The sequence below is a fragment of the Carassius auratus genome, chromosome 43 (assembly GCF_003368295.1).
Source record: "Carassius auratus strain Wakin chromosome 43, ASM336829v1, whole genome shotgun sequence".
In the NCBI taxonomy this organism is placed as follows: domain Eukaryota; kingdom Metazoa; phylum Chordata; class Actinopteri; order Cypriniformes; family Cyprinidae; genus Carassius; species Carassius auratus.
In genome coordinates this window covers 2,837,791-2,863,879 of record NC_039285.1, presented here as the reverse complement: position 1 = coordinate 2,863,879, position 26,089 = coordinate 2,837,791, and the positions used below count along the sequence as shown (strand labels likewise).

The 26,089-nt window shown below is 35.5% G+C and overlaps 1 protein-coding gene across 1 annotated transcript; it reads right to left on the bottom strand.

Moving 5' to 3' along the window:
- Positions 1-1,227: 1,227 nt before the first annotated feature.
- LOC113061438 (malonyl-CoA decarboxylase, mitochondrial-like) lies at positions 1,228-14,300 on the bottom strand. Its single transcript, XM_026230552.1, has 5 exons — positions 13,681-14,300; positions 6,558-6,670; positions 6,308-6,464; positions 5,905-6,057; positions 1,228-3,203 (listed from the first exon to the last, which is right to left on the bottom strand). The coding sequence occupies exons 1-5, from the start codon at positions 14,224-14,226 to the stop codon at positions 2,658-2,660; spliced, it is 1,515 nt and encodes a 504-aa protein (XP_026086337.1). The 5' UTR covers positions 14,227-14,300; the 3' UTR covers positions 1,228-2,657.
- Between the last annotated feature and the right edge of the window lie 11,789 nt (positions 14,301-26,089).

The following is a 26,089-nucleotide window of genomic DNA, read 5'->3' as shown; positions in this document are numbered from 1 at the left end:
ATTTTCCAGCAGGATTTGGCACCTACCCACATTGCCAAAAGCACCAAAAGTTGGTTGAATGACCATGGTGTTGGTATGCTTGACTGGCCAGCAAACTCACCAGACCTGAACCCCATAGAGAATCTATGGGTATTGTCAAGAGGAAAATGAGAAACAAGACACCAGAAAATGCAAATGAGCTGAAGGCCACTGTCAAAGAAACCTGGGCTTCCATACCACCTCAGCAGTGAAATAAACTGATCACCTCCATGCCACGCTGAATTAGGACAGTAATTAAAGCAAAAGGAGTCCCTACCAAGTATTGAGTACATGTACAGTAAATTAATATACTTTCCAGAAGGCCAACAATTCACTCAAAATGTTTTTTATTGGTCTTCTGAAGTATTCGAATTTGTTGAGATTGGGAATTGTTGGGTTTTTGTAAAATGTGAGCCAAAATCATCCCAATGAAAAGAACCAAAGACTTAAACTGCTTCAATCTGTGTGCATTGAATTAATATAATACATGAGTTTCACAATTTGATTTGAATTACTGAAATAAATAAACTTTTCCACGACATTCTAATTTATTGAGATGCTCCTATATGTTCATCCAGTCTTGGGCCTGTGATAACAGTGGGAGGAGTTTCTCAAGGGCATCCTTTAAACATTGTCTGCTTTGTTTGGTTTCTACCCCATGATTAGTTTAAGTGAATATCAGAAATGTATACATTTATTCTCACTTCATTAGTTTCACTAAAACTATTAACAGTGCAATTTCACAGTCAGCTTACACTGAGATACTTTACACAACAATAGAGTGGAAAAAAAGGCAGGAGGCCACTTGAACACTGCAGTCTGTTATCAGACACTAGAGACGGGAGTCTTGGAGGGATAAAATGCTTGTTGGAGAGTGCTAAATCTGGTTAAACACCGCTAGTTAAACCACCAAAAAAAAAAAAAAAAACTGTCCAAATGTGATCTGGCCATTAGAGATAGCGTACTGTCCTGTGTTAACTTCAAAAAACATTTGAACATACTCCATTGCTCAAAACTGATCAAATCGCTGAGATAGTATGTCATGTTTAGATGGGAAACAAAAGAAAATATCAGTTTTGGAAGATAAGCTGAATTTAAATTCATAAATAAATATTTTTAGCTGGCACGTTGTGCACATTGAGACACATTTACACAGAGACTTGAACATACATAAAGACAGCCATTTCACAGTGAAGCAGATCACAATAATGAAGGAATCAAAGCATCATTTATTACAGCAGCTTCCACTCAGTCGTGCTGGAACGCTCTCTTACATACACACGCTGAGAAGGCAAAGACATGACAGGGGCTGATAGATTCTTCCTGCTTCATTACCCCCAGTCTTTCAGAGTGTAGCATAAGTCCACATCAAAATCAGCAACCGGATAATCAAACAAAGGCTCAAGCACTGCTTAAAAGGACTAAGGAAAATAGATTCATTTGGACAATTATCCTTTTCTTGCTTGAAATTAGTGGAGTTTTGGCACATCTAAAAAAAAAAATAAGTGGAATCTCCTAATAAAGGGGATAGTTGACTTAAAGATGGAAATTGTCATCATTTGCTCACCCTCATGTCCTTCTAAACTGTGTCCTGTTATACAGATAACTCTTTTTACATGTATTGTGTGTAATAAGTTTTATAGTTAAATTGTATATATTTACTCGTTTTTACATCAGATCCCAAAATCCCATATCCATGTGTACCGCAAAATAATGGCAAGAAAATGTATCTTCCTCTCTAGTTCTGTTCCAAGCTGCATGCTAAAACCCATACAACACAAAGAGTATCTTGATTTCTGAACAAATGCCGATTCAAGGCTTTCAAATGCTTTCAGAATACTGAATAAACTCCTGACTCACTTACAGAACTGCATTTTCATTTTCATTTTCAGTGTAGGCCATCTCAAAATAAAGTTGTATATTTTTACAACAGTAGTGATCACAGTGTGTCAAGTTTCAAAAAGAAATTGGTCTGTTTAACTTGTGAACTGTAAAGTATTCTTAAGATAACGTAATATTATAAAACAAGCTATTTAAGTCATTATTGCTTACAAATCAAATATGCAGGTTGGACATCAATAGCATCAAATGTCATTGGTTCTTGCATGTAATGACATCAATCCTGAGCCATAAGTGATTTGCATGAATGATTTGAGAGCAAAAAAATTATTTACATTTCAATTTATTCTTCACAAAAAGTTGTACGGCTTCACAGAATATAGTGACTAAATCATATGGACTACTTTAATACTTGTAATAATGTTTTATCTCTGACATTATGCCGTCATTGTGAACTACTATGGATTACAAAAAAAAAAAAAAAACAGCTGAAAGACGATTCTCTAAAAAAGAAAAAAAAACATTATACAGGGTTGGAACTTAAGGGTGAGTATATGATGACAATTTTCTTTTTTTGGGTGAACTATGCCTTTAAAATTGGATTTATTGGATTATTTATTGGATTATTCAGAGCACAATTGTCAATTTCTGAACAAACAATGAAATTGACAATGAATGACACATACTGGCTTCAGTCATAGATCCATATAGGGCTTGTTTAACCCTCCCTGTGCTGATTAGAGTTGTCCAGAATTATAACTCTGAATTTGAGTGCCAACACATTTTGTCCCATTGCAGAATCAGAGTTTGCTGTTCTTCTGGAATTGTGACACCAGTCCCATCACCTGCTCCGAAGCCTTGACGACTTTATTCTGCAGGTAGGTGGCGCTATTAGTGCTGGTCTCTTCTAAAAAGTAGCGATAATTAACCATTATGCCGCAAGAGCTGGCGATCCCTCTTGGGCTTGTGTCCGCTTGCCAGTTCAGCCTCCACATGGTGGCGCCGTTCTGAAGATGGAAGTTGGCCACAGGATTTAGGGCGTAGCCCCGCCGTTTCTCTCCGTACAGATACCAGGCGCAGAGCCGCATTAGGGCAGGTTCCAGAGCACGGATCAGGCGGTCGGAGCGGATCCACTCGCTGGTGCTGATGAGCCTGCGCAGGGCCTCCAGGGCCGGGGCACCAGGGGCGGCTCCAGTCACATCCTCCACCTCCATCCACTCCTGCTCAGACAGAAGCTCTATAGCACGTCCCTCCTTCCTGTGCTGTCCGAGAGCCCCTTGTAGCCATAAGGAGAAGCCAGGGATGGGAGACAGACTGGAGAACTGGGCATTGTGAGGAAATTCACTCTGCACAGAAAGGTAAACACAGACAGTTAACTCTCAAATGCATATCTATACCAAAACACACACACATTTTATATATATATATATGTCGTATATGTTTTACAATAAAATGAGTATTTATTATAACAAAATAGCTACAATACAGTTATTTTGAGTACAGTAAATACAGTACAGCTCTTATTGGATCCCAAAATATGTACCTTGAAATAACGGCAAGAAAACACATCTTTCTGTTGAGTTGTGTATGTGAGCAGCATATTAAAAAAACAACAACAGAAGGAGTGTCTCGATTCATGGACTAATGACTCTTATGAGCAGATTTTAAGCAAATGACTCTTACGAACTGACAAACTAATGAATGACTCTCAACCTCATTAATTACACATTCAAATCAGACAGTTTTTGCATTGAATGAGTTCTGAATGTGAACATGTCTTGTGAATCTTGAATTAGGATCTGTTTTACTGACTGGTTGTTCACATAATAATAAAAAAAAAAAAGTATTTTATCTTTTTGTCAACGATACAGTAAAAACACTGAACAATGTGAAATATTGATACAATTAAAAAACTATTTTCTATTTTTATATATGTAAAAAAATATTACTGTTATTAGAAGAAAAAATAATTTTCAGCTGCTATTCTAGTCTTCAGTGTCACGTGATTATTAATCATTTTAATATGCTGATTTGCTGCAAAAAAAAAAAACATTTCTTATTATCGATGTTGAAAACAGTGAATATTTTGTGTAAACCTTGATATTTTTATATAAAATACCTATATCCTCTCTCCGTAGACTTCTTTTTCTCTTTATTTTTTATCCTCCATCCACACTCCATTTGTACTAATTTAAAAACCATGCTGAACAAGTCCACCGTGTCTCTTTCTCTTCCCCCACAAGGACATAGACACGCTCATTTTCTCTCCCTCTTCTGCCCACATTCAACAAGAAGAAAGCACTGAACAAACCAAATGTGTCAGACTGGTCCCCAAAGGAGCCGAGATTTTAAGTCCTCCACATCTCAAGTCCATCACACTTCCCTCTCGCTCTCATTCTTCGCCGTGCATCATTCCTTCAGACAGACAGCAGTGAAGGAAGATTAAGCCTGTCCAAGGGTCACTTTTCATTCATCAACTCAATTTTCTGTAAAACATCAGTCAGCAGGTTTAAAGCTACAGAGAGCGAGAATGGAGCGTAAGGACGAGAAGAGAGTGAATGTAAGATAGAAAGCGAGTGCAAAAGAGCCCCATGAGGATTCTGCTGAAAGACAAGCATACCCTCCTCGCATTCTCCTAAATCACACTGTGATCTTTCTCCACTTCTTTTTTTTCCGTCTATCATCCATCCATCATGCCAATTGTCCCCTTGTGGCATGGCAAGTCACCTTTACTCTTTCTTCAGCAGAAGTATGACCTCAGACTCTAACAGGTACTTTATACTTTTTTCAAACTACATAAAGTTTTACAAACAGCTTTAACTTCTCACAGATTTAATCAGTCAACAATAATTACAAAGTTGTTAATCTTGGCATGTAACTCGTCTCATATGAACATGAAACTGCCAATGTATAAGTCTATTTATAAAAGTAGTAGCAATAACCTCAGTAACAATACTACAGCAACAATGGTGTTTTTTTTGTAAGGGTCATATGGATATTTATGGACCAAGATGGAGAGAATTTGTTTCAAAGGAAACCAAGTGCGCTGCATGTGCACACACACTTCAGAAACTAATTCAAATACAAACCCAGAGCATCGACATGCACAATTTGCATGAAATTATATCTATCAACTGTCCATTTCCACTCAAATGATGCCTTCAATCTCTCATCTGGGGAAATCAGCTCTCTGAGAACCACAGCCCTTCACAGAGAGCTCTTTATTAGGGTTAACCTCTATTACACAAACAGCCATCCAGCACTTTGTTTCACCAACATTCCCACTGAAGCAAAACTCATCTAAATCTCTAGACCAGAGTGCCTCTCGTTTCTTTTCCATTTAATTTAGCCTTCATCTAGTAAAGAGGCAAGAGCTCTGTGGCATGCCATGTGTCCCTCCTTCTTTATGTAATTGAAGGTGACAGCTCAAATTGTATTAGCTTCCCTGCTTTTTCTCTCTTCCAGCTAGAAATGTGCTAAATGTGGGGCAAATATATTAATGGTGCAGATTTTAGGTACAATTTCTATTTTGTGTTTAAATAATTAATTAAATTGCATATTAGTTTTTGTTTACAAAATACCAAACCAGGGCCAGCAGGCAAAAGTTGGTCAGTGATGACCTTTGATATCACAAGAGAAGGGTTGCAAAAACAGAGAAAATGTTTTATTTGTTATCTTTGGAAAAAAGAAAAAAATACCAATATTATATATATATATATATATATATATATATATATATAGGAAGGTGAAAAATAACAACAATTGAAAAAAATCATTTAAATTGTATAACAAAAAAATTATATCTGTGAATTTGATTAAAATATAATTTCAATAAACATTTCAAAAAATGTTGAGTAATTGTGTGTGTGTGTGTGTGTGTCATATATATATATATATATATATATATATATATATATATATATATACTGTAATACTGTCATATTTTTAATATAGGTGTTGAAAATCCTATTGTTTTCCTAGCATTTATTATTTATCCATTGTATGCAATAATTCTTCAAACAGCTGTGTTGAACATCATTTACCCACCTGCAGTTCTCGGACCACCCTCTTGATGAGGTAATTTCCAAGCTCCACCCCCTGCAATCCAGCCTGAGTGGAGGAGATGGAGTAGAAGATGGCCGCATTGATCTTGTTCACATCCTCATCCGTGTCTAGAGTGGAAAACTCTCTTACAATTCCCTGGGAAAATAAGAGGTGCATGGTAAATTAATAAACTCATTGGAGGCGCTGGCAGAATCAGTGTGCTGTTTCGGAGCATTTTTACTGCCTGTCTTATTCCACAACTGTCTCCTTGCATATTTTTCTGATCGTAGCAGGTTTGCACAAGGATGCTCTCTCCCTTCATGAACCCAATAATATGTTTACACTCAGTTTGACCATAAATTATTCCTTGTGATGAATAACAAATGTGATTTCCATTTGCATTTACCTGGATATTATTTGCTATGTCTTCAGTTAAGGCAACGTGCAGCACCACCAGTGGTTCTCCAGGCATGGAGGCGTGGGTGAAAGCGTAACATCTCCGGTATGGCCCCACTCTGCGCTTGATATCCGTCCAGTTCCGCACAGGATGGACTGCCTCGTACCTGTAGGTTTAAACAAACAGACAACAACAAAAACAGGCTCAACTGGGAAGGCAAATAAAAAGGAAACGTTTACACATATAAGAGAGATCTTACTGGCTGATCTTCTGAAGGATCTCGCATGGGGACTGCCAAGTGATTCTTTCGAGTCGGAGTAACCCAACAGAGAACCATTCTGACAGAAGACCCTTCAGGTTGCTGTTCAGATCCTAACATGCCAAGATATACAAACACAAGAAGAACAGCACTGAAGAATGTGAAGTGTACACACAGTTCATCACTAGAATACACATATAGCATATAGTCCTATATTTGTTAAATAAGTTCTGAAAGTGGTCATATTTAGGTTCTGAAAGTTGTTATTATTATTTTAAATGCACTTTGTAAATCACGAGACCCTGAACCAGTGTTATTTTACTATTATATATATTTGCTATCATAGTTTTGTTATGGTACGGTTTTAGTTTTATTAATTTCTAGTTAGTAATTACAGTGTTCCAACTTAGTTGAATTTGTCAAGTTTTTCATATTTACATTTAATTTTATTATTTTTATTAATATTTCATATGCTTTTTATTTAAAAAAAATAGATTTTCATAGTTTTGTTTTATAATAATATCCCTAAACTAGTCAATTTAATCTCAAAATGACTTATTTAATATTTAAGACTCAAATTAAAAAAATTCATTCACATTTTAAAACTTGCCATAGAAAGCATTGATACAATATTTTAAACTGGTCTCTGATGTCCCCAGTGTGTGTATGTGAATGTTTATTTCAAAATACCCCACGGAGAATTTTTTATAGTTTGTTGAAATTGCCACTTTTAGGTTATGAGCCGAAACGCGCAGTTTTTTGTGTTTGTCCACTTTAAATGAAAATGAGCTGCTGCTCCCACATTCCTTTTCAGACTAGTGTGGATCTCAGTGTTGCCAAGTCCATGGTTTTAAGCGACCCCAAAGCTAATTTTACCAGGGTAATTCCACCAATAGCATTTATTTTACCCCACCGGCATGTGATTTTTACTGGGGAAACACCCTCAAAAGTTTGGAGTAGCAATTGGGCTGGTTTTGTTGTGAAAACCTGGTAAACGGAGCTTCAAGAGCTCATGAGTGATGCTTAACGTCACTTTATAGGCTGGTTGTTTCCACACTGCGGCCACACAACTGTGTTCAAACACCATATAAAATAGATTTTTACATTCTATGACACCTTTCATTTTTTCTTCCAAACACACACTTTTCGATTTTCTATATAAGCTATGCAAGTTATGTTCAAATTAAAACAAAATATTTTAAACAGCTTCTTTTTTTCATAAATCCAACAGAACCTTGTTATAAATTACATTAAAAGTTAAGGATGGTTATACATTGTTCAGTTAAAAAACTGAACTGAACCACCCGGAATGGTGGTTCCCAATGCAAAATTTCTTCCAGTCTGCACACGCTCAGACCATTTATGATAACTAAGCTGCCGAAATTGTTCATTCAGAAATCATCCCATTATTGCGAAGAGGTTATTTACATACAGTCTTAAAAGTAGAGCGGCAAAGACAGTCTGTTTAATCCTAAGGGTCAAAGAGAGGGTTAACTAAAGCATGTGCAAAAAACCTTGACTAATATTATAAATGGACTTCAGGGGAAAAATAATGCAGCGCAAAAGTGTGGAACACAGCCAGTTTAATATTATAATTCATGTGTAATACCTACCAATTTTCAAGAATAGTTCCCAGTACAGCTGCGCTCATAATGGTGCCCAATTATAAAGTGTGCAGCTTCCGTCGAGGGAATTCATATTTCACAGCCACTTTCACAGATCGTGTGAAACCATCTCACAGTTGTTGCCATTTCATCTGTACAGTACACAATACTTTCAGCAGAGTCTTAATTTCTTCTTCGGCTCTTAGCGTCTGTTTTTTTTGCTCTGGTGGTGTTCTCATTAGATCGCTGAGATTTGTGTTAGCCTCCATACGAGGATGCTGAAAGATTTCTGTGGTAAACACAGCTCCATTTCATCGAAGAGCTGTTGCTTCCCACATGAGATATGGTTCTGCACTCTCCCTCGAGGGTCAGATTTCTTTCATAATGGTGATGAGCAACACAACATGCATACAAATATCTGGATCTATTCGCCGGGGCACTCACACGAAGTGGCTTTTACACTAGCCTGTCCCACAGATGCATGTGCTTTAAAGAATTGTGGAGCTGTCAATCAAACATCCACGTCGGCCATCTGTACGTGCTTTGGCTTCATCTATAGGTAGTACACGTAAAATCTGACCTTATTGTAGCACTTTCAGCTGTGCCTGCAAGCAAAAAGATCTCGAATTACCATTTCTCGGGCACGCTTTTCCCAATAAACCCGCTCGCTTAGATCAGAATTCATAAATTTGTCACTAAGTGATGCATTTGTATGTGGAAAATAACCAGGGGGTGACGAGGTAAAGGTGTCGGAGGCTCCCAATAGCTCAAAACAATCTAACAAAGTTGGGATTGTAATGCTGCCTGAAAACAGGATGGATGTTCAGGGAAAGCAAGGCGATCAGGGACTAAACTGGCAATGCAGTCTACGTCATTTCGCTTTTCTGTCTATCTCAGCTTTACTCAGAGTGCAGTCCTCAGCCTATGGCCGGCCCAGAAGTCACCGTTCCACTTAACTTTAAACTTATCAAATCCTCTCTGGACTGGGAAATTACTTCTAAGCATTTATTTGGCATTTTACCTTAAAATTCAGGGCAGCCGAAAGCATTTGAAATTCTTCAACCGAAAGGGTTTTGTATTTGCTTACACGGCTGAATTTACTCTAGGGCCAAGCGTGCATAAGTGGAATCCAACTTTGATATGTGTCATTGACTGCAGGCCACAACTTTCAAAAGCGCTGCGCTGTTTAGACCTCTTTTTCTTTTCTTGTGTGCATCAGAGAGGGGAAGATATCTAACTCATGCTAAACTATAAACTTCAAGGCAGATACAGAGATTGCAAATGATTAAATCCCACTCTAGTGTGCGAAAAACATTTGCCACGCTAAAAACTTGAGAGGGCAGAGAACATTTGCCCACCTAAGTATCTCAGTCATGGATAAAAATATATATATAAATAAGTATGTTTAAAAGTTTTTTATGTGCATTATTCCATTTTTGATTTACACTTTGCTTTCATTTTTTTATTTTGTGCAATATCTTTTTCTTGCGTTTTTACATTTTGGTTAAATTATTATTCTTTTTATTTGTTTATTTGTGACTGTAACACTTTTGGCCGAACATTAATCCCATAATAGATTGCAGAATTTGCTCTTCACAAAAGGAGCAAGAATGTCAAGGACGTGTCCCTGAAAGTGGGCTTTTGACATTCTCTGATTTTACTGACGTGAAAGAAAAGTGAAGAAGGAAGGTGCAAATGGAAGAAACCTGACATTAAAGCAATTCTCACATGTTCATACATAAAAATTAAAGCCTGTCTTGAACATTTGAGAAAACGTTGCTTTGTAAAATATGCTGCAAAAAATATACAAAAATGGTTTGCAGAGATAGTCCATCCAAAAAAAAAAAAAAAAAAAAAAAAACATTCCCACAAAATGTACTCAGTCTCTTCTTGTTCTAAACCTGTGTGACTTTCTTTTGTGGAACGTAAATATATTTGGAAAGAATTAATTTAGTGTTAATTTTTGGAATTCTTGATCTAGAACTTTGAAAGTGCAAACACTTTTTTTCATTAATAAATAGTATTTAAGTATTTAAATGTACATTTACACCAATGAAAGGATTAACAGTGTAAACACTTAAATTATTATCACAAATGTAGCTTAGCAAAATATGCTAAAAAATGATAGAAGTGGCTTATTAGTTTTTTGATTTTCACTTCATGTAAAACACAGTGTAATCAATATTACAACAATGTATATAGCCACTGTAAACATTTAACATTTTCGTCTGGATTCTAGTCCAGAATTTTCTACTTTAAAAGGCTTTGAATACAACTTGTTTCAAATGCTTCAGAGAGCAGATCTCCCCTGCTAATATAAATCTCTAATGTAAATCTCAAAACTAATGGACTGAGGAAATGTAAATGTCTTAAGGCACCCAATGTAACTTGCAGAGGACATGGCAGCGATGTCAACCTAAATTGCTCATAGAAAACCACTCTTAGCTCTTGGTGATTGTCCATTATAATGCAGACTTGGAGGAGTTTGGCTGACAATGTCTGTTTATTGATTATATATCAAGAAATGCACCTGGTCAAAAATTTGAAATGACGTTTCTTTGGGATCTTGCATGAGAGCTTGTGAGAGTTTAGGATGTGCGAATACATTTTATTGCAAAGCTCAGCATCTTAGTTGTTCTCTGTCTTCACTGATTATTGTCATTTTAACTTTGCTCTGGTCTGAGCATGCAATTGTAACTAATCTAAGCAACTGGGAAACTGCTTAGGGAAACTGAAAAACGATCTTACCCTGCAACTATCTGCAAATTTCAACCAATTGTCACTAGCTCATAGACATATTAATGACATATCAATGTCACACAATCTTTTCTGATAGGGCTCAGTGGGCTGGAAGTGTGCCAGATGGTCTCTCTGAAGCATTCCTTAGGGATATGCTGTTAAGCAATATTATTACGGAGAGAGAAGCACAGGACGCAACCACTGAGAGCTGTGCTCTAACACTCACTAACTATTAAAAAGACTTTTAAATGAAGTGAAAAACACACAATGATCATGGGACCAAATTATTTCTTGGCTGAATGTCAGCTTGACATGATTAGTGCTTCCAGGAAGTATTCAGCATTCACAGATTATTTCCCACTCAAAATAACTCAAATTACAACCAATTTAAATGAAATTTTATTAGGTAATTATTTATAATGTCTATTCTCCATAAAGTTAATACTGTTCAGAATAGTAAACTACCATATTAATCTTATTATTTCTGCATTAAATTATTTTTTTTATGAATTAATAATAACATATTTCCAAGTTAATAAATGAAAACAATTCACAAAATTAAACATGCACATAATAGTGTAAGCTCGTGAGACAACAATTAAGCATAATTATTCTTGCATATGGGTACTGCTTCACATATACTACTAAGAAATAGTAGATAATATGCAGTAAGCAGTACACAAATATTAAATTCTAAAGATAATAAATGTCAACTCACCCTTCAATGAAAATTGTCAGAGAAACTAATTTCACTCATTTACAAAGAAACAGCGAGTAACAATAAATCAAATGAGTAATTCTGAAGTAGAAAGACCAAAGTAAAATGTTCTCTTATAACGTTTTTACAAAATTCAAATTAAATTAAATGTATGCATTTAGCAGACGTTTTATCCAAAGCAACTTACAGTGCATTCAGGCTATACATTTTTACCCATCATGTGTTCCCGGGGAATCGAACCCCCAACCTTGCGCTTCATAGCACAATGCTCTACAACTTGAGCTACAGAAACATATTTACAATGCGAAAAAAATAAAAAATCTCAATATATGGAATTAAAAAAAAACTTCAATTCACCTGTTCAAGTCCACAATAAATGTTGACTTTGTTAAGTCTCATTACTAAAACAGCAGATCAGATCATCCCTGCTAACATGAAGACCAAAGAGCTGCCCAGGAACTTTGGGATAACGTTAAAAAAAAAAAAAAAAATCACTGGAGCTGAGATTGACTTGTCTTCAAAATAATCATCAGGACAAGGTGCTATGCAAGTGACCACCATGCTATCTACAACACTAACATCTCTTTGACTGAATGGAGAAATCTGCCCAGAGTTCAATGATTTCTTTTTACTTCATAGAGCTAGAGCAACTGTAGCTCACTTTTGAAAAATAAAGATGGTGCCACAACTGAAGTTTGCTAGGTACCGCGAGACAAAAGCAGAAATATTTTTTTTATATTATTACTTTTTTTTTGGTGTGGTGAGACCTGTTTGGCCTGAAAACACTTAGGAAAAGAAAAGAAGAGATATGTAAAATTCTGCTGAATGGAACTTAAACTTGGTAAATGTGAAAAATTGAGCTGAAAGCATAATCAAATTAGCCAAAATATACAACACAAAAGCATGCAAAAGGATTAAATTTTAAGCGTTAAAACGACAAGCATTCCAATACTGCAGACTTTTGCAGGCATAAAAATGAATACAATTCCTAACAGCAAATTATTTTTTGATTTCTAAATAATTCATAAAAAGAAAATCATGTTCTCCAACAGATGAAAAATGATATCAGTTTGACCAAATTTAGAGGAGTTATAAGGCACTGTAGGCTTTGTATGTACAACAGACAAGTTTCCATGATATCAAGGCCTAAATTAAAAATTGCATGCCATAAATTCATGTGTATATCTGGCACCACAACATTACAAACTGTGTCACAGCTGAAGCCTGTGACGTTCATTGATGTGGGACAAAGGTCGTTTGGCTCCAAACACAACAAACCATGCGAAATCAGAGAGCACCCGGATCTAAAGTAGGGGAAAGGGCACATCACAAGTTGGCATGCCATGACATAACCAAAGCCAATGTTACAAATGCATATTCACTGAAACCATTGGAAAAAACAGAAGGTCATGTGGAGATGATGCTGATATTTCTACAAATATGTCATGTTTTCAAATAATTAGATATTTATTGTACAAAATGATGGAAACATCGAGTTCTTCAAAGAGTCATAAGGTAAAAAGAACATTTATGATAGTCATAACCTGGGGACACCATTTTTTATATGTTCACTAAAATCTATATCAATCTATCTATAGTTTTGTTTTTTGTTTTTTCAACATGCTTGATCATAAAGCCACAGAATAATTAATAATTAAGTTAATTAATAAGATAATTAAGATAATTAAGGTAACTTTTTATTTCACAATTTTTACTTTTTTTCTGAAGGGGAAAAACTGAACATAATTATTCAATATTTACTCAAAATATTTACTTTACTTTTCTGATTTTACATTTCGCAGTTCAGTTCTTTTTTCTGCCACAAAATTAAAAATAAAAAGGTAATTGTGACTTATAATTCTGACTTTTTCCATGCAACTGCAAGTTTATATCTCACAATGTAGACTTGTAATTTAGAATTGTAATTTTATATATTTTAGTTATATCCATATTTTATATAAATATGTTCATAAGGGCACTCTTTTTCTTGGAATCACCCAAAAACTAATACATTTGACATCTACATTTCATAAAGGATAACAATAAAATGACGTGTATTTACCCTCATATGTGGGCTGTCAGTAATTTTTGTGGACGCTAACTCGATGAGATCTGCACTGAGGTCCACCAGGAACTTCACCCCGCTCTGAACCCTGCTGATGTGCGTGAGCAGCTGTCGGTAGCGGGGTGTTAAACTGTACCGTAACCTGTCCTCCACCTGCAGGATGGTGGCCACATCCCGCACTTGAGTGTCCAGCAACTTCGCAGCCAAATCCGAAGCCCATCTGTGATCTACCCCGAAATCATAAGACAACTTCTCGAGAAACTCCAGTTTTTGATCTTTCTCTAAACTTTTGTAGAAATGCATGAACTCCAGACTGTTGGATTCAGGTGGAGGTGGAGACTTGTCTCTCATCTCATAGCTGGGAAATGTGGCCACTGTTTTTTTCAGGATCTCCTCCATGCTGTTGTGCCATGCGATGGAAGAACATAGATACATGTTTCTGAACTCCCACACTCTGAGTCTCTGGACCGTTTTTAACACTGCCCTGTGTCGATAATACTTTAGCAAAGAGCGCGCGGCTGTACTTAAGTGGAAAGGCGTCATTGCGCGCCTGACAAATACGAACCAAAATAAACCTTGTACATAATGTTGCGCTTCACATCCACTTCCGGGGTCTCTTAAAGGAACCGCGCACTGAATGTCAAATGCGTCACAGCACACTACACAGCGCAATTTAGTCAAAAACAATGAAAGATGTTCACACAAGCTCAGAAATATGAAGTAAGCTTTTAAAAAGTTGTTAATTAATACTAAATTAATATATTAATGTTTTTGGATTTTTAAATGGTAGGGAATGGTATGTGCCTTAGTAAAAGTATTTTAGTAAAAGAGAAAATGTGTATAAAATATGTAAATAAATAAGTTAATTATATGCGATCTATCAGTGTATGCAATGAAGTCATAAAACTGCATGTATTATACAACTGTAAATTTTACATTAGGTTTCTCTTCTGGAAATATATGCAAATTAATTTATATTTAATTACATTATTCCATTTGCATATTTAATCATTTTAGAAACTTGTAAACAAAACATTTGTCTTATTGTACTCTGATTAAACATTATGGATAAACATTACCCATTCATTCATATGGTGATATCTTAGAAATATTAAAATTCGTGTGTATAAATTAATTAGTAAACTTATTTGGTGAAGTTTATGAACATATTAAGACATCTACTTTGCACATGGGCTGCCTTCAGTGAAATCTGAATTGAATGCATTCAACAGTGAATTCAGTTGAATTGTTGGCATTGACTTTTAGGGACGGCAGAAGGCTCCAACTCTGTGAAAGCTCGAGGCTCGAGTGATGATGCATATGTGTGAGTACAGCTGTTAGGAAAATTACAACACACCACTAGGCCCTTTATAGATCACAAACAAATGCATTTTCAATTGCATCACATCCTCAAACACTTGTCCAATTGTACAGTAGGTAAAAGAAGCCCTTGATCTCGACTTACTTCCATCTGTAATTGTGCCTTTTTAGCAAACACTCCATTCAAACCCACCATCACCCCTAATGCATCTGTGAATTCTGTATATGAGTATACAAGTGAGCTAAATATTTGTTATTCAGCTGAGAATAAGCATGATTTAATGGCAACACAAACAACAGCTGCACATTATTATACACAGCGCTGCACTTTGCAGCAGGAAACGCCTTTCGTGTTACTGCGAAAGATGGCGACAAATTGAGCCTCCCAAACAAATGATGTGCACCAGAAATCGTAAATCTAACCAAGTGTGAAGTGAGCGCCAAAGAGCTTGCATTCATTATTCAGAGAGTTATACTCCATCTTCTTTATGAATAAATTATTTTACTTTGATATCTAATGCATTATAAGGGCACACTAACGCCGGGGACATCCATCCGTTTCTGGCATTTGTAATTACGCTGATGAAAGACTTAGACACCTGTAAGTGTTGCTGACAGCAGCCTGTTGTGACGAGGCCTGCTGGCAGACTGTCACACACTCCAGTGAAGGGAGATGTTTATTTGTAAAGCGATAATATGGATTCAGAACTCTTCAGCACTAATGGGCTTTTTATGTATCTCCTCGTCTCATCTATTCCCACCCCTCCTTCTTTTTTTCTCATAGGTTTGCCTCATATTCCTCTAATCATTTTTTCCTCTTCCTTTTTTGTTCCTCCGTAGAGTAAAGCTCAAGTAAAAGAAAGCAAAGGCCAAAGGCAAGGTGAAGCCTCAGCATGAAGGAAAAGGGGAAACACACAGGAAGGTAGTTTTTCAATGTCACCATTAATTTTCTTTCGTCGTGCCCCTGGGATTCTGTCTTCAAGTCTGGCTTAATTAAGAGGCCCTGTTAGCTTTGCTCTAAAGGAATATTTATGCAGACATATCATTCAGAGCCTGTTTCGTACTGTAGGTTACAGAGGCCCAAATATAACAAGAACAGACTGCTACACGGAGCATAACCTAAAAGCATTTAGTCAGCGAGCAATCAAGCCTGTGATCGCGATTCATAGGTTATGAAAACCTTGATGTAACAAGAATACACTGTTACACAGAGCGAAGCAAACAGTGCAGTCTTCCCTCTTCAAGGCGGCTGCAGAAAAACACTCATCATCTGTGAACGATAGTAATAGTATTTTGCCATTATGCAAGTCTGTTCTCTAATGCATCCTACTTCTTGCCATGCTGATATTTTTGTAGTGGAATATGATTCTCCTTGACAGCTTCGAGCTCCGGTTTGGCCGGAGTGATCTAGATGGCTTTCCCTGATAGTAAGCCATTGATTAGACTTGGCTTCCCTGTGGTGTGTCAAACCCACAAATACTGTAGCCCTACTTTCCCGTGCACCTTTACATTAGCATAATACAGCTTCTAAAGCTTCTTCATCTCTTTGATATTTCCATGTATATTGTCTCTTTTGTTTATTACCTGCCAACCATCTTAATACAGTGTTTTACTGGTACTCGTAGAGTGGAATAATTAAAATGTCAAATTAAAAATGGTTTCCACTAAAATATTAGTCAGCACAAGTCTTTTTAACATTGATAAGAATAAATGTTTCTTGAGCACCAAATCGGCATATTAGAATGATGTGTGAAGGAGCGTGTGACACTAAAGACTGGAGTAATGGCTCCTGAAAATTCAGGAATTAATTAAGTACATTTTAAAATATAATGAAATAGAAAGCAGCTCTTTTTATTAGTAGTGCTATTTCACAATATTCCTGTTCAAACTGTATTTTTGCAAACATAAATGCAGCTTTGGTGAGCAAGAAACTATAAAAATCATACCAACCACAATCTTTACAATCTTACTTGCACACAAATATACATACATAAACATACATTTTAAAAAAAATATATATATTGCATTTAATTCTTAAACGTTTGAGAAAAGCAGTAAAAAAGTTTCCATCAGATGTTTGTTATATTCTTTATTTCAGATGAAAACACCTTAAGAGGAAAGCATGGACAAAAGCATGTAAAACACTGACAGAGGATACAGCAATGACATGTCACATGACATGGAATTTTTGGTAGCAAGGACTGCACATAGTTTCACAGATTCAGGCTTTTGATTTAGAGAAATGGCATCAGCAGCCAGAAGCTGCACTTGGAAATGAGTTTTAATCCATTTACTATTCAAATATGCAATCATACTTTTTTTTTTTTTCTTTCTTTCTTGACTTTGGAGTTGATGAAAATTAATTCTGATGATTTGAATGTGCGCAGTTCTGGACAATATCCATTCCAATTTTCTCGCTACGTTGGCTGTCTTTCAGAAAATTAATTTATTTATTGGAAAGAAACCTGTGGCATGTCAGAAAAGTAATACGTTTAAGGCCTTCAGATCAGACTGGGTGGGAGGGGGTCCTGGGGTGGAATGGATTGGAGCCTGAGGCATAAATCTGCGCAAGTAAACATTTAACATGAATTGATATTTCATACACAGAAATACATTTCATATATACGATTTTTATATATAAAAGCTGGACCATCTAATATCTTTCATTGACTGTTTCTGTCTCAGATAAGATAAGAACAGTGCATCTCTAATCAGCGACTTTGACAATCAGGCGCTTTGTAAATCAACTCCTGCTGGTGATTGCAGGTGGGAGGTTGATTTATACGGCAGAGGTCAGATACTAAAACTGCTGAAGGTGTCCGAGTGTTCTTTTACACTTAAACTCTCCCTGAAAGTTCTCTGCTGAACTGAACCATTTGTTATGGTAATTGTAATGAACTGATTTGGTCTGCTCACCTCCCGCCACATCTGAATCATGCTTTATGGAAATAGAAGCTTGTCTCTTGCTGTAATTATCCTTGGGCATAATTACTGTAATTATATAATTATCATCAGTGGCCATTAAGCATTATTGTGTAATCACCATAATTTACTCATTGTCATTGGTCAGTGTATATTTGTCCTTTTGGGGCGGGTGGGGGTGTTTAGACTGAAGTTCTTAAAGCTTTTAAATGTGTTTTTGTCTGTTTGTCTGTTTTAGCTATCAGGTGAATGTGAAGGAAGATCCAGACTTTGTAACAAAAGAGAAAGGGAAAAAGAGGAAAAGAGGAAAAGAAAGGCAGATAACATGGGTGGTCCCTCTTCTGAAGTGCCTTTGTAAGTGTTTATTTTTTTCTAGGCGTTGCAAAGAATGAATCAGTGGGGTAAGCTGTGCCACTTTTTACTTAGGGGTATAAATCACCCCATAACTTACACACCTTAATATAATTCTAATCCTGTATGATTTACTATCACAAAAGGAGATGTTAAGCTAAATCTCAAGGTTGCTTTTTGTCTATACAGTAAAGGTTGAAGGTATCAATGACAGCTCACCATTTACTTTCATTATAGGGAAAAGAGGAGCTTGAATATTTAATAATTTATGATCTTTAGTCAAATAAATAACATGGTTTTGTACATTAGAGGTTCACCAACATACATGATATACATTTTATTCCTGAATAAATGTGCTTTTAAATGTAAAATGAAATTTTCTCCTATGATGACGAAGCTGAATTTTCAGCAGACATTACTCCAGTCTTCACTGTCACAAGATCCTTTATAAATCGTTGTAATATACTGATTTGGTGCTCTAAAAAGGGATGCTTTACATGAAATTCAAATGTCTTTGAAAGGCCGAAGAAGAAGAAGAAAGTTGCAGAAAATGGACAAGGAAACACAGCAACAGCAAAGAAGAAAAATGTGGGCTTTACCCAGAATGCATTAGCGGTACATTGATTATAGAGGGAAGAACTGAGTGACAGAGCGCTCACTGAAATCCTAGTTATTTGGGAATTTGAAAACAAAAATCTTGCGAAAGGCAACGTTGAGATAAGGCATAGTCAGAAAGTTTGGAGATACTGTATGTCAGCAAATCTTGCATTAACTGTAATTCTATACCATACAGGGTTGATTTTATATGAATTTCTTCACTGCATGTTAGCACTTTCCATTTTTTCACACAAATCACAGAAATGTAATTTCATTAATCTTTTGCTATTTATCTGAACTTCCAACAATCCAACTGTAGGTCAACAGCAACTTCGCAGTCACCCTCCAATTTGATGGATTTAAAAGAACAATGTCGCAAAATCAATTGCCTGTGCTGAAAAGCCATCACTTTGTTCAACAACTGTTGCTCTCTACCGGTGATAGTAATTGTAGTTCTGCCGAAAGCAGTTTTGGAGAACATTTCTCTCTTGCAGAGCCAAAAATCTTATTCTCAAATGAATCCGTCTACAGTTTTTTTTTGTTTTTTTGGTGTACTGTGAAAAGATGCAGTCTACACTGCTCCTCAAGACTTTATTCTAGTCTGGTGTTGTCTGTTTTCCTACTGCAGAATAGAATTAGTTGCAATTCAATTTCTTATAGTTTTAGTGTTATCTTTGGAAAAGTAAATGTTTTGTGTCTCATGTGGATCCACCAACATCTCAGTGAGAAAAGCTTTTTATTTGAATAGCAAAATGCCATTTGTCACTATTGTATTCCTCCATTGTAACTAAAAATAAGTTTTTAGAGATATTATACCCTGCAAGTTTTACCTCAAAAACTCTAAACTTGCAAACAAATTATTAACAGCAATAAGGCACATTTAATCATGTATTTGCACATATCCTGTTTTGACAGTTTCACAGTTCTTAGTAGAGTGTTAAACTCCCTGTCAGCGTAATATTGTGCCAAAAGTTTATTTCAAGTTGTTATGTAGGTGATATGTTCAATTAAAGTGTTCAATTCAAATGTAAAAAAATAAAAATGAGAATATTAATAATAACTATAATAATAAAAGGAAATTCTGGCTTCAGCTTAAACATTTAAATTGAACTGAGATGTTTTGAAAAGCAGCCATTTTAAATCTTATTTCAACCCATTCTCACTCCAAAGGCGTCAAAAACCGAAGCATGGTCAAGCGCCCCTAGCGTCACTTTTATGACGCCAAATGTGCCTCTCGGCGTCGACTATCGAAGCACTACGACCTTCATTGCTTTCAGTGGGAAACTTTTGGCGTCAGAATTCGACACGAGGACAGGAGATGTTTATCGCTATGAAATCACGTTCAAGAAGTCTCATTCAGCACACATCGCGCGATACTTGCTATCAGTTCCACAGTTTGGGTGAGTAGTCGTATATACGCTCTCTTAATGCCTTTTATCAAATGTATTCTGTCTTCTTTATTAATCAGATTAGTGCCATATGTTTAATCGCTGTATTATATCGGTTATCCGCGGCTGTCTTTGAGTTTCATTGCGTTTAAATAAATGAACACAGCTGCTAATTAGTGTGATTCAACTCTATCTGTCACGTGACGTGCCATAGACCTTCGATCCGTTTTATATTATTATTAATTTCAGGATCAATGATGTAAGTTGTATTTGTAGTAAAAGCATGGTAATCACGACACAATAATAAATGAAATGTGAAGTTAAAACACAGTAAATGGGACATTAGTAACTGTAACTGTAGTTTTACTATGATATATTAATAATCAATACAATAATCACCAAACCAGCTATGTTTGTATCACTGTAATGCTAATGTTTTTATGTGCTTTTATATGACAGATATCACAGTAATCATGTGTTCTGTACCATGCTTTTAATACCTTTTAATGTGAATCCAAAAAAATTAAAAATAAATAATAAAACATGTATTTTTCCATCTTGCAGTTCATTCATATCAGTTTATATATATATATATATATATATATATATATATATATATATATATATATATATATATATATATATTTTCATATATATTTATTTATTTTCATATATATATATATATATATATATATATATATATATATATATATATATATAAATATAAATATAAATATTTTGCTCACAGATCATTATTAACATTCTGTATATAATTCAATTTTATTTTCTCTCCCCTTTTTTATTATTTATATTTTTAGCTGAAAAGACGTAAAGGCAGTCAGCCCAGTGGTGTTTCTGGAGAGGGATTCCTTCAGAAATGGAGAAGACAGAAAGCTGCGGAGGCAGATATTTGCAGCAGTAAGTCTGTGATAGTTTGTCTCTTTTATCAAAAATTCCTGCTGTTATAATTTGTACAGCATTTGTTGTTTCTTAAACTGTTGCACTGTCCAAATACCCACACTTGCCATCTTTTCACTTGACCACTTGATTACTTATTTGACGTCTTTCCTGTATTTGGCCTAGTGTTCGAGTGAGCATGATGACCACAAGTGTGTGTCAAACTTTTCATGACCTGATGACTGTGTTTCCCAATCCTGATCCTGGAGAACCCCAGCACTGCACGGTTTTGGCGTCTCTCTTATCTGCCTTGGAGTCTTCACTGATGAGCTGATGAGTTGAATCAGGTGTGTTTGATCAGGGAGACATCTCAAATGTGCAGTGTTGGGCTTCTCCAGGACCAGGATTGGGAGCCACTGCCTTATGGGACACTTATGTGTTTAAAGAGATTTTTAATATCTAATTATCAATATTTCACATACTGTACATTGGACAGCTTTCCATGACCTCTTGTGAGATCTCGGCAAAAAGTCTGACGATTTATTCCAAAACATGATGCATGATGGGATACACTAAGCTTTGTATAGCGCTCCGGAGCAGTATTGGAGAGGTTTAGTGTGTGTTAAGGACGCTGTGCTTTGGCATTATTAAGACCGGGGACAGTCTCGTTCACACACTGTCATGTACACACACTCTCAAGTGGCCAAGACTGCAAGTGTGGGTATCTGGACAGGGTCAAAGTCTTAAAAATGATCCCTAAACACATCACAGTCTTAATAATCCAGTTTAACACTTGTATGATATTGTACAAGCCCCAGGACGGTCTCATCTGACACTATCAAAAGAATTCATATGACTATAGCTTGTTATTAATTACTTGCTTTCAATAATGGATTCATTTAACATTTAATTATACAGCATCTTTACAGAGGTGTAATGTACAAGCTGCACGTAATTAATAATATGTCCTTCCTTCTGTCTTACAGGATTTTTTCCAGATAATGCTGTTCTTCTTTTTCAGGTCTAAAATATCGAGCTCAACAGCTATTTTAAGAGCCAACCCTCACAAACCTTCCTAAAAACTAAAAGAGCTATTACTGAGTCTCAGCGAATCTTGCCATGATCAGCTCTTCCCAGGTACATTTGTTTAGAATATTTTTTAATCAACATTTACTCATCAAATGCTCTGGTCTGAATCTTACTTTAAATTAACTTAATTATTTTTAATGAGCAATGTTAATTGCACAAGGAGTAAGTAGAGATTATCTTGTTTCACAGAAGAGAAGGAAGACCAAGGAAATTATTTGCTCAGGATGAGAAATGAAGATGGCCATCTTGTGCTCAAACAAACAGAAGTCCTCTGGTATGTGTGTGTCGAAGCAATGCTGTGTTATACAACATTTTATGATGATCTCTCACAGAGCTGGTCATGTCAGCCTTGATTTCGTTTTATACTATTACAATTACAGCATGTTAGCAAAGTGTGACTGGACATTTTTAATATTATGTTTTTAAAAACACACCACCTGTTTTAAAAGTAGACAAGTATCATGAAATTGGTTTGGTTGATATAAACACCAATTGACATTATTTCATTGTTTTGTAAATGTTATGTTATAAATTGTGAATTGATAGTTGATTGGTTTGAAGCCAGGCCTTACACTGCACAGACTAAAACACATTTGTGAGAGAAGTCAGGAACTTTGGAGAAAGATTCTAGAGGAAGAAAACACATTTACTGCAACAACAGATGAATTCTAGAGTCTCTGAGAACTACACATGCTAATGGAGTCTCATGAGCAAGACCTTTGCTTCTGTAACTTTTTCTTAATTCTTGCAGAATGACATATTTATTGCAGTATTTTTATTTGTACAGATGATCTCATCAGCCAAATGAGGGGTTTTGACCAAGTGATGCTCTTGAAAGGAGAGAAAGAAGAGGATGTTGTAAATTCTCTTCAGAGAAAAAGCTTCTCAAAAGGTCTTAAAGCAGCTTGAAGAATGGTAAGTGTACAGTACTACAAGGGTCATAGTTGCTCACACTGCTAAAATCACACAGAACATAAGCTGAGCTTTCTGTCCATTAAACAACTTCATCTGGATTGTTTGTTTCATTTTGACCAGGTCTGGGATCTTAGGACTGAGAGATCCTCTGGCTGAGAACAAGCTACACCACATCAGTGCTGGACATCAACCACAAACTGTTTCCAGACACGAGAGAAGAAGAACACGATGGGGAGATGAAACCAGTTTAGATGTGATGATGGGAATCATTATTTTCTGAAACAGTATCACATGTCTTATATGTATCACATGATCTGTATCACAGTTGACTGGATGGGACTGTGTGACTTTTAAGGACATTTCATCACTCATCTGTGTGAACTGATTTATATATGAGGTTAATGTATTTTTGATGATAATTATTTTCATTGAATCTTATTTGTCTTGATGCTACTTTATCAACTTTATAGTCTATGCTTCAATAAAATGAAAATGGTGAATATTGTGTTCTGAAGATTCTTGGTAAATACATTATTTTACTAGGTAGGCTCATATGTGTTTATTTTAGACTTGGAAAAACGACATATTAATTATTGGGATTATTTTTTTATTTAAGACATAAACATTTTTGATCGGATTAATAACATCTGGGACATCAGTACACCAGAAAGTATTTTTTTATATTTTAGTAACAAATATGAACATTTTTTTAGTGAAATAAAGGGAGTTACGAGATTAATTATTCTGCATTACAAGATGGTGCCATGGGCTTTATTGTTACAAACACTTAAGGGATAACTGAGAATGTAGCAGGAATGATCAACGTGGATCTTGTACTGCATTAAAACCAAGAGCAGGCACATTACTGATGTCCAGCACCTGAGGAGCAAGATACGGGGGTGAGGAGGACATTTTTACACTGATTTCGGCTAATTAGTTATATATAATGCTAATATATATATATATATATATATATATATATATATATATATATATATATATAAATTAATATTCTTAGCACTGCATGAATTTGTCCTTGTGTAATAGTGAAGTATCACAATGTGTATACATTGTCCTTGATTACTGCTTTACAGTGGGAATAGATAAAGGCAAGTTGTTGCAGGTTCATCCATTATATTTCTTGCCATTTACTTCAAAAATCAAATAAATAATCTATTATTTTCATTATTAAATCATTTCTTTCTAATTTTTCCATGTTTCATCAGATGGCCTCACAATGTCCTGTCAAAAGGTATAATAGCCATGATGAATAGAATAGAAAACAGAGGACTGTGAAAACTGTCAGATATAAATGTGACTCAGCTCAGTTTGTTGTTCATGATGAGTAGAATACATATATGTAGGTTTTACTGCCCTGCTACCCCCAGGGGCCCAGTAGCACCCCCCGGAAGAGCCCAAAACTGTACATTTCAAATGGCTGTAAATCAGAGTCCAATTAACATATCAAAGAGAAAATGGGCAGGATTATTACTTATGCTATGCTGATAAATAATGTTGAGCTCAGTTTTCAGAAATAAGTGGAAAGCTGGCATAAAAGCATTTTAAATATTGCTCACTGTAAAATACCACATTTCAGCCTGCCTCTCAAATATATCACAGATGTTTGCACAATAAACATATTTAGATATCCAGTTTACCTTAAAATAAATAATTTATTTAGTTTCGTTAATAAAAAGTTTTAAACTACATTACCCACAAGCCTCCGTCGTTCTATCTATAGAAAGGCAACACTAGGGGGCTGTTTTTTGTAGTTCATTGAAGTTATGCTTAGGGTTAGGATTAGGATCTCGCTAAGATGTCATTTTTCTCAAGATAGCAACACTTCATTGTTGACTTAATATATTACTAATGTGATGATAGGAGCAAAACATACTTTTTAACATGATGCGCTGTTTAATATGGGTTAAAAGATAGTCCAACCACAGACTGTCCTGAAAAGTCACAGCCAATGAGATCAAAGCTGAGCAGCAGCGTCACACTTCCTTATCCATTTATGACAGATGTCTTTCGTTTTTCGGCTGAAGGGATAGATTCGGTTAACAATAGATTAAGCTTGCTACTTATTAGATTCTGTTTTATTAACGTCTTCACCTTCCTCCGTTGTTCAGCTTGACAAACATTGGGCAATATTGATGTGCACATGCCCAGCAGTCGCAGTTGTATCCAACAGATAGATTCCTCTCATTAAATATAAGACACATTTTTAAGATTTGTATTTTTTTTTTTTGACCAAAGACAAATATATTTACTAATCAAATGACGTGCTTCTAAAATTTACATTGTATATTACATTGTGTTTTAAAGTTAAAATTGTTCACATTTGTGTTTCTGTGATTTACCATTCTCTACCATTTGAACCCTAGGAATAAAAACAGAAATTATAAATGAATGAATGAATGAATGAACAAATAAATACATAAAGCATAATAAACATGCATATTTTTGTAAGGATCTTCCATTATTTATTGATATGTCAAACTCATTTAAAGACAACATGCCCAAATTACTACACTGCATCCTCTGTCACCAAGCTCGTTTTTGCCACCATAAAGAATAAAAAGGCAGTTATGTTGTAAACATTAACTATTTTCAGTATGCAAATGAAAATGCTTTTATTAAAAAACAAAACAGTAAATACAGTATGTCTTTCAGAGAAACACTGGAAAAAGATCAATTTTATTAAAAAAATTTAATTGACCAAAATGTTATACAACACAATGTAAATGTTTCAAACTCACAAAAAACACCATGAAGACATGCATGTCAAGTGTGCAATATCATCTATAAAACTCAATCAGCACAGCATCAAATAAACACTGATTGTCTGAACAATGGAAGACAGAGAAAGTGTTCAGGAAAACAAACACCTGCTAGCTTTGACAATAACATCATGAATTCACTTCATT